The sequence below is a fragment of the Clavelina lepadiformis genome, chromosome 9 (assembly GCF_947623445.1).
Source record: "Clavelina lepadiformis chromosome 9, kaClaLepa1.1, whole genome shotgun sequence".
Classification (NCBI taxonomy): Eukaryota; Metazoa; Chordata; class Ascidiacea; order Aplousobranchia; family Clavelinidae; genus Clavelina; species Clavelina lepadiformis.
In genome coordinates, this window is record NC_135248.1 from 5,878,029 (window position 1) to 5,887,759 (window position 9,731).

General features: G+C 33.9%; 2 protein-coding genes across 4 annotated transcripts; one reads left to right on the forward strand and one right to left on the reverse strand.

Annotated features, from left to right (window-relative positions):
- Positions 1-408: 408 nt before the first annotated feature.
- LOC143470933 (uncharacterized) lies at positions 409-5,602 on the reverse strand. Its single transcript, XM_076969231.1, has 6 exons — positions 5,406-5,602; positions 4,742-4,951; positions 4,170-4,373; positions 3,306-3,491; positions 1,688-1,841; positions 409-1,241 (listed from the first exon to the last, which is right to left on the reverse strand). The coding sequence occupies exons 1-6, from the start codon at positions 5,413-5,415 to the stop codon at positions 1,148-1,150; spliced, it is 858 nt and encodes a 285-aa protein (XP_076825346.1). The 5' UTR covers positions 5,416-5,602; the 3' UTR covers positions 409-1,147.
- A 952-nt stretch (positions 5,603-6,554) lies between these two features.
- Positions 6,555-9,391, forward strand: LOC143470935 (uncharacterized). 3 transcript variants are annotated; one of them, XM_076969233.1, is made up of 6 exons: positions 6,565-7,408; positions 7,537-7,665; positions 8,108-8,197; positions 8,425-8,553; positions 8,726-8,827; positions 8,908-9,375. In XM_076969233.1, exons 4-6 carry the CDS (start codon positions 8,491-8,493, stop codon positions 9,157-9,159), a joined length of 417 nt encoding a protein of 138 aa, XP_076825348.1. In that variant the 5' UTR covers positions 6,565-7,408; positions 7,537-7,665; positions 8,108-8,197; positions 8,425-8,490; the 3' UTR covers positions 9,160-9,375. The 3 variants fall into 3 exon arrangements, 2 of the variants coding, with proteins under 2 accessions (XP_076825347.1, XP_076825348.1); XR_013119438.1 differs by lacking the exon at positions 8,908-9,375 and having other exon boundaries at positions 6,555-7,408; positions 7,550-7,665; XM_076969232.1 differs by lacking the exons at positions 8,108-8,197; positions 8,425-8,553 and having other exon boundaries at positions 6,555-7,408; positions 7,550-7,665; positions 8,908-9,391.
- The last annotated feature ends 340 nt before the right edge of the window (positions 9,392-9,731 follow it).

The window sequence follows — 9,731 nt, forward strand, 5'->3', positions numbered from 1 at the left end:
TTTGATCAATTTATGAAATTGGGGAAAATGCACAGCGAAAAAATCTGACGTGATAGAGCAATTCTGAGCTCAGAATTGGATTCAGCAACCAAAACTTAGCCTAAATCAATCATCAAAGTTCATGCAACAAAAATTTTTTTTGTTTTTGTAGACCAGTGTTATGTGCCCCCAAATTACAGATTATGAAAAATATTTGACACGGAAAGAACGGATTTACTATTCGATGAACTTATGCAAAAACATCTCGTTGAATCAAACATGAACCTATTTGCGGAGGACATAACATTCCTATCAGCAATTTTGGCCTAATGAAAAAGTCACCCTATATAACTCAAGACGATTACAGTAAGCCTAATAAATTTCTGCCTCTTGGGATAAAAATTATATAAAACCATAAAACGACGAAAATACAGTAGCTTATAAACATGTATTAATATGAAACCAATGCTCCGTTACATAAACAACAAAAAATTGGACTTATCAACATAAAAATTAACATACAAAATCATGATAAAAACAATTTTATATAGCTGTGTTGTTTATAGCTTATACGTCCCAACTCTTGACACAAAACGCTTTCGTTATCAAATTAAACTTAATCTCAAGATTTTGGTAACTAAGCGTGTATTGTTTGGCTTCGAAGTTCTAGGTTCAGAGCTATGTGATTTTTGTAAGAAAAGTACTAACTTAATTGACAAACAATGCTGTAGACAGGCCTATATGGCCTTACATATCTAACGCACAAACACTAATAGAATTAATTAATCACTATACTTGCTTTTTAATTGCGTGTAGCTCGAAGTTACATACCTTAAACAGCAAGACAAATTTAGCATGAATATAGTTACTGTTATAAATGTTACTGATTATGTCAATTGAATTAATGCCTATTAAGCGTCATGTAGCCTACAAAATCTTTGCATCCTTTTTAATAAACTTTGGCAAAACATCACAAATATTTGTTTTGAATTGTTTTAACTTTTCACACTATTTCTCAACTTCAAGTTTTTAAAACTGGGATAAGTCGAACTCGCGCGTATACAGCTATTAACATGATACCCGATACCCAATAAACGCCGTGGGCTACAGTCAAGCGCGTATGTCAATGTCAAAATGAAACACGAAACTGAGGTTGTTTTCTATACTTCTATAATTTCCAACGGTTTTTTCCTACCGGCAGAGGCCGTCTTCGAGATCCATTAAGCTCATTTAGCTCTTTTGCGTCTTCTTTGGTGTTAAACCTGTTACAAAAATAGCATAAGTAAAACAAAATATTTCAGTGGCCTTGTAATGGGTTTGATCATCATGTATACTGTAACGCTATGAAATGTTTTTGAAAATAGTCAAAAAGAAAGTTCCTTAGCATGTATCACATAAGAATATGTCCATGTAAACTGGCATGATACTAAGCATATAATAGTTTATTGGAATGAGGAGTCGGTTACACTGACTCTTTGAAGTGAAGACTTTCTGTAATGTACCCTAGTTCCTAATTGTGACAATTGACAGGTCGATCTGCACATTTCCTAAAGGCATCTGTATGATTATTTATAGAGTTTTTAACTCATACAGAAAGGAGGTCGTATACCAAGTTTAAATCTTTGACATTATAAGTCACATATATAGCCATCGGCAAGGGTGTTGTCCTACCATAAGTTAATCAACATATAAATCAATAAACACTTACCTTGCAAGAGCTTGCTCTTGCTTTTGTTCAATATCGTTCATAAACTTTTCCAACCCCGACTTATGACCTTTAAAATGTCCACCACCAAATGATATTTGCTGACGATTTGGCCCACATACCGTAACTGGGTCGATCGTAATCTCGATGAATTCTTCTGCACGATAAAACCATAAAATCAGTTGGCTTTGTCTTCGCCGATTGAGTCCAATTTAAAAACTCGGCAAAAGAGAGTTTATTCAAACAAACCAATCCTTGTATTTTTGTGATGATTACAACACGCAAATTTATAATCAGTTTCTTGTCAGGTACCCGTAGTCCATTTTCCACCATCAAAACGTATCATATTGCTTTCTCCCATAGAAGAAAGAGCGCTGCTCTAACTGCTCGATTAAAATTGGAGCTCATGCTCATATTACTGCTCTCGACTTTTTTAGCAAATCAAAGTTATTGACTCTTCGTTCTTCTTAAAAGTACTTCGGCGCATTTTCGAAAACCAATGTTGTAATACAGAACATATTTCTAACTGTAAACATTTATTATATCATCATTGCTTGTGAAAGTTAGCTTATAATAATAATAATAATATAGTTAGTTTATAATATATTTAGAATATTATAGTTTTCAGGCACTTCCTTATATTCTCAAGGATAAAGTTTTGATGATCCGTATACGAGTTATTTACGTAATTAGCGATGTTAGTTAAATTTACTCACAAAAGGTATGAGATTTCTTATCAGTCTCGATGAAATTTGTTTTGGTCATAACGGCCACAAAGTTAAATTATGAACCATTTTATGGATACTCACATTCATTGACATTCTTAAATGTAGAAGTAAAGCATGTATAGTTGTATACTGCATGATATAATATTATAATTAATACATAGATTAACTAAGTCAAAAAATGACGACAACTAGAGCGTGAAGCGGATTGAGGGGAACGCTAGCGATACTAAATTTAGTAAATTCTTTAATGAACTTTGTCATTTATACACTGCAATATTAATCAATATTACTTCTATTAATTAATTATTTATTAGCCATAAACGAAGCTTTAACTTGTGCTGTTTTTATCACTTTCACGTGATCACGGCTTGTATGAGATTAATCAACGGTCAGGAAACGATGGTTTCTTTTTCTTTATTCATTGCTATCAACGTTCACAACGTTTTTGTGCCAGGGAGGAAAGCGAAGGACGTTTAGCACAAAAATGAGCAAACCCCAGCCCTGCTCTTAACTTGAAAAAGGAATACCGTTTCGGTTATTTTTCCTGCTCAGCTCTGCTTTCCGCTTTACAACACGTAATTTTTTGACTCTGACACCCATAACATATTGATTTGAAGTCGTACTTTAGTCGGCACTCATCAGCAATTCATAACGCGTTACTACCGAAAACAAATATTTACGATTAGAATTATATTTACGTTGAGATTTATATTTATGTTGCTAGCGTATAAGGTTTATCATTACATGTGTCACCAAATGCTTGGCCAAATATAGCATTCTGCGTGACGTGTTTAGCTTTAATGAGAACCGTACAAGCATTGATGTTGGCTTTTTTAGGTAAATGCAGGATCATAGGAAGCAAAAGGTTATAGATACATAACTTTACAACTCACGCTGTAGTTCGAGATACTTTTGTAGAAATTCTCGCTGATTTTTTCTTTCATTTTCTATTCGAATTTGAAAGTGGTTCGCTTCCTCCTTACTACCTTCGTATTTACCTCCGGCCAGCTTCAGCGTCATTCTCTTTCCAGTGACGTCCTCAAAGACATCTTCCTCGCTGTTAATCTGGACCGTGTGCCCTTTTAACAAGACAACTTAAAATGGGTGCCTGACCATTATACATATAGAAAGACAAGTGAAAACCAACACGCTAAACAACACTCCATTTCACGCCCACAACAACCCTATTCTTCTATCATTTTATATTACATTCATCTCCGCGTAAATTTATTAGCAAAGCTATATATTATATTCGACACATTGTTTCAAAAAATGAAATGCCTTTGCGCTTTGAAATATATAACCTGCCCTACAGGTGTTAACTTGAGTTACGATTACTTTTCAAGAGACACATCCACATATAGATATCACATTTTGAGTAGCAAAATTCCTAAAAATGTGTGACAACTTTTTTGGTACATATATAGATGGCCTAAAAGTTTCACCGGGTTCCATATTGCTGGAATCTCTGTTTGAAAAATTTAAACGTTTTCATTGTTTTGGTTCGGTTGTAATTAAATGAATATAAAGATTAGTTGATTTTTTATATTGAGCAATTCTTGGAAACTACAGTTTAGGACTATATTCATGCACAAAACCACGGGCAGCAAAATACAGTATCTGCCACAGTCTTTGTAGTTTGTATCTTACAACTGTATAGTTTCGCTTATACTGTAGAACACTATCAGTGTTAAAGAGTAGAAAGAGTTAAATATCAGCCAAACTCTGTAAACTCTCACAAAAATGATGTAAATTACTTTCTTTTTTAACAATACGTTCTTCTTCCAGATGTTTTTCCAGAATTTCACGCTGAGTTTTTCTTTCCGCTTCGATTCGCGCTTGAAATTCGCGCGCTTCCTCTTTTCTTCCTTCAAATTTTCCGCCAGCTATTTTCAATGTTGCCGTTCTTCCATTAGAGTCGACAAAAGTGTTTTCTTCGGTGTTGTATTCGACAACGTATCCTGCATTTTCGATTTAAGGGGTGATTTTACTGAGCGAGAATCGTATTTACCTACTGCTGTGACAGAATATATAAGAATATAGGCTATATATATACAGTTATAGTATTTACCGCTATACAGTATAGCTTTGCTCATGTGTTTCAATTTTATAATTTTTTATGTCAAAAATGTGTAATCATCAGAAGATGTTAAAAACACCATTTATCGCAGTATTGTATTGTACATAAATAAGATTAATCTATTATACCTGAATTTAAACTTTTTTTTTAAGTTTGAGCAACATTTAAAAATGGTTTGAAATAGTTAACCTATAGGTATATAGCGTATATGGGTTATATGATTTCATAGGCTATATTGTTGTTGGGTACTTTCGTCTTCCGTTTTTCTTTCATTCTCGAGATGTTTTTCCAAGAATTCAATTTGTTTCGATCGTTCGACTTCTCTTCGTTTACGAAAATCCTTCAAACCCCTTTTACCGCCTTCGAAGCGACCACGTGGTAATTTTAATATCAGGTTTTTTCCTCCACTGCTGTCTTCATATGTCACTGCGTCATAATCAGCTTCTTCTATGGAGTAACCTATGACCGTAGTTAAAAGTTTGTTTTTAATTGTAAGTTATAATTTGTATATTTGTTTGTAATAAATAAAATAAAGTTTTTGTTTGTTATATAAAAACCCAAGTTGAAATCAGCCTTCCAATTAAGCATAAAAAAATCATAAAATCAATAAATATATACTAAAACATATCATCAAGTCTATTATAACGAGTTTGGTGCACGAGAGGATACGACCAAACTTTTTGTGAAGGGGGCTGCAACAACAACTATTAAAGGCCTATATACAAATATGTTACTTACAGTATATACAGTGCATACAGTCTATATGCTGTATACAGTATATATATATACAATGCTAAACTTCTTTTTGCAAGGGACCAATCTTTTTCCAGCAAGGATCGAGCACCACTTAGTTGTGGGTTGTTAGAATATTTACTCTAGATACACCTTTTCCATGTTATTTCATGTCACTTACTTTCTCCCATTCTTTATACTTGTTTTGAGTTGTTATTATTTCATCAATTTTCACCCTCCATTACAATTTATAGTGCAAGTGCAATCCAGACAAAATAGGCCTATAGTAGTTTGTATATTATAGTACTCTACAATATCAAGAATCATAAGCTATGGCAATGTTTAAAAACAGGATTTAGGAATCAACTAAAACAATCACAGTTTGCAAAATGGGTCCTAAAGTATCTTGATATTTTTTGATAGTACACTGTCATTCATGTGTTTAAAATTTAAACACAATTTTACTTCTTTAAACATGTTAAAGTGTTTAATTATGTGTTTAAGTGTATAAATTTTGTTAATTTGACAAAATTTAAACACTTTATGGGTTAAACACCACAATCCATTACACGTTTAATAATGATTTAAGCCTATTGTACACTTTTTCCACGCTTTAGGCGTTTAAATGTTAAACACATAACACAAAGATTACAAAATGTGTCAAACAAAAAGGTGTTTAGGAGGAATGTGTTTATTTTGATTAGTTTTATTGAATTATATCTTATACTTTAAGTTGCTTTAGAAAGAATCTATCAAAAACAGTTCGGTACTATATGCTTTAGAATTGTTCGCATTACCCAATTACACGAGCTATTGTTCAGTATAAATTTGTATCTCGGACTCAATTCTTAGGTTTAAAGTTGGCAACTTGTAGTCGTTTTAAAAATTTTCCTGTATGGAGTGGCTGAACACTAAATTGTATTGTTCAGGCCTTACTGTAGGCTATATTTCAAAGGGGTGAAAGGGGCCTTGGCCACCCCGCCCCCATATTTTGTGTCTATAGGTTTCTACATCGGGTGGTGGTGTCTTAAAACCAACAATTTGTATAGTTCTCTTTGTAATTTCATGAAATATTTGACCCCCCCCAATTTTTTTCTGGCTACGCCACTGGCTATGATTGGTTTTCAAGTAAAGCCATTCACCCAGGAATGGAGGGTGAAAAACCAATTACCATACTTTGCTCATCAAAGTTTGAAATTACTCGGGCATAGCCTAACGTGGGCGTTCTCTTCTCGTCGTTTGATTGAAAGGTAAATGATAAGCGTTCACTATCAGTTAGTGCAGGGGTGGGCAACATACGGCCCGCAGACAGTTTCCGGTCTTACATAATAATGTGGCCACATTCTGCCGCAATCCCTGTATTGCGTCACTGAATAAGTCCAAGTTTGCCAACCTGAGAAAGATGGCCATAAATCTACTTGTTCTGTTCGGGTCTACATAGCCTACATTTATGAGCAAACATTTTCGACCATGAACATTAATAAGACAAAGCTGTGTTCCAATCTATTCAGGAATCCGGCCCGCCAAGTACTTCATTTTCTCATATCAGGCCCGCCGACCGAAGAAGTTGCCCGCCCCTGAGTTAGTGGAACGTCTGAATAACGTTTGTTCATATAATGTAGATTGTGTATCTGAAAATAGTAAGTTATAACTATTTATTCCATGTTTAAATAACTCAAAACCTAAAATATTAAAATAAAAAAACTTTCATAACATTACATTAAACTTTATGTTTTACATTAGAACAAGTAATTGTTGTTTTTATTTGCTTTTTATCCAGCAAGTTTGCTATTTCAAAATTATTTTAAGTTCTATGAAATAATATGTTAAGTTCTACCATTGTCAAAAATGTGGGCGCGCATTTACCACCTTCAGACGGCTACAAGATATCTCTAAAATCTGAATTCTGAATCCTCTTTTCAGCTTACATAAAGACAGCGAATTGTTTTATGACGTTTCGTAGGGCTGTAGCTTATTGTCACAGTTTGTTTTCTGTAGCCTATATAGGTAGCCTGGTGTAGCATATTTCGCTGTATGGTTCAGGTTTGTTACTGCAAGGCCTAGGCTATATTCCAGGCATAAAGGTTTACAGAGTTACAGACGATAACAAATACTTATAGCATGTTTTCGATACCCGATGGTGCCAAACCGTTGTAATGCTCTTGGGAAAGGCAATGGCCTTCGGTAAGCATTTGATGTTGATAATTTATTACTGTAGAAAGAAAATTGTTGTAATAACTGTAATGATAAATGTCTTAGCCTACAATATAAAATATTTTGTACTCAGTTTATACTAAGCTGTTTCTTTACAGGCGTTTTCTGTAGAAAGTTATTGGAAAAACTTAGAAACTTATGTTGGAAGAGAAGCCATCCACCTGTGCCATCACTTATGGTATAGTAAACAACCCTCATCATTAGGTTTCCTTCAGCTACACTGGCAGGTGATGCAGAATTATATATTTATGATCCACATGACATTTTTATTATTAACAATATTGAGTTAATTTTAAAATATACTGTGCATGCCAAAAAGTGTTGCTTCAGTGGTGGATTTGCTTAGCACCAGGTTCAAACAATGCGAACTTATTGAAAATGTCCAGTGTTACTACTTTTGTAATGTTCTTGGGTAAGGCATTATTAATCTTTACTCTTCTGGTCCTGGTGAGCAGTGTCAGGGTTGGTCAATATGTTATAAAATTCAATAAACAAATGAAAATTGAGTTTTTGTGGAAAACTGCAGAGAGTGGAGGAATAATTGCCGAGTCCGAGTCTTCCAAAGACGTTCGAGAAGAAAGATTCTGACACCTTATCAAAAACCTTGATTACATCTCACTACTGTTTTAAAAGCTATATTGTTTAGTTTTATATTTTTAATCACTGTAGATTCAGAATGGACAAAAAAGGGCTACTGAAGCTATTAGACAACATTTAGAAAAGGAAGAATCAGAATGGGAATACGGTCTACTAAAACAGGTATTTAAGACCAATGTCTGTCTTTCACCAAGAAGCAATTAGTTTAATGTAAAGATGGATGCATTAGCGGAATCATTGAAAAGTTTTCATTATTAGGACAAATGTTAGTGTTTGAAAGAAACTTATTATAAGGTGTTTTAGATTTTCATGCTTTTGTAAGAGAATACAGTTGTAGATCATGTTTAGAGGCTGCAACACGGTTATTGATATAATGATAAATTTTGCAGATTGAGGAAAAATTCAGAAATGTTTATCAATTTGATTACAATACGATTTAAGAGGCTTGCGTAAGCATGCTAACCACGCTAGACAACAAATGTAACAGCAATGTTGAGCGGCAATGCCGTAAGAATGAGGTGAGCAATCTGAGCATTCATCCAGCAATTAACAAAAATCAAATTTGGTTGTTTTTGTATTAGTTTATTGCTTTGTTGAAGGATAATGTGTTCGGATGCTTGATATATATTAAGGGAAAAATAAAGTCATTATTATTAACAGTGTAAAAACCTAACGCAACTTTTGACATAGGATCCATCATCAGAGAAAGAACTTAATCTCATTTTGAGGTCACAAAAACAACTTTGGCCAATCCACAAAACAAATCTTTATGATGCAATGCAGACTGTTAATGTAAGTTGTAGTTGCTTTATTTAACTGGTGGCTTTACAGAACAATTTGTATACATTGACATTTTTGTTTTAATTTTTTAGGCATTTCGGAATAGTTTAAACTTCAGAAAGAAAACACTGCCAAGTTTGCTTGTTTCTTATAACGAAGCCGGAACCATGAAAACATTCATTGTTGCTGATTCAATCCACGTCAGATGTAACAACGATTCGAGGGTGGTGTTAGGCTATTTAATGCAATTTATCGGTTGTTATTATTATTATTACTCACGGATGCCGGAAGAGGAAGCGCAGAGAGGCCATTGCCCCCTTTTCTTTCTTTATTTTCCAAAATGACATTCAAAAAGTGCCCTTTTATCGAATTTTGCCCCTTGCCAAAAATAATTCCGGCGCCCGTGATTGTACCTGCCTTGTTTCTGTTGCACTGCTGTAATAAACGCTATTTTGGAAATTTTGACTGCCAAGTAACAATACGCATAAAATAGTAAACACCTAGTTAGTAAACACGTAAACACCAAAGATAATAAACACCTAGTTAGTAAACACCAACAACATTTAAACACAAAACAGAATAAACATGTGCGATTTAAACATGTAACCATTTTAGGTGTTTCTTTTAGGCCTCACTTTTCGTGTTTAATTAAAGTGTTTAACAAAATGACAGTGTAACATCCCTTTCGAGCTTTGGGTATAATCACATAAACGGGCGTACGATAGGCCTACGATTTATGATTCATTTACGTTTCCTTGTAAAGAATTTTTCACTGAAACCTTTTTGAAAATAATTTTTTATAATTTGCTGGAGAACATAGATATATAAGTCGTTGACTAATCGTAATGACTTAAGTCGCTTTTTAAATTGATTTGACTTGAGTCCGATAGTTCAACGGCTGTTGACGGTCAGGTTA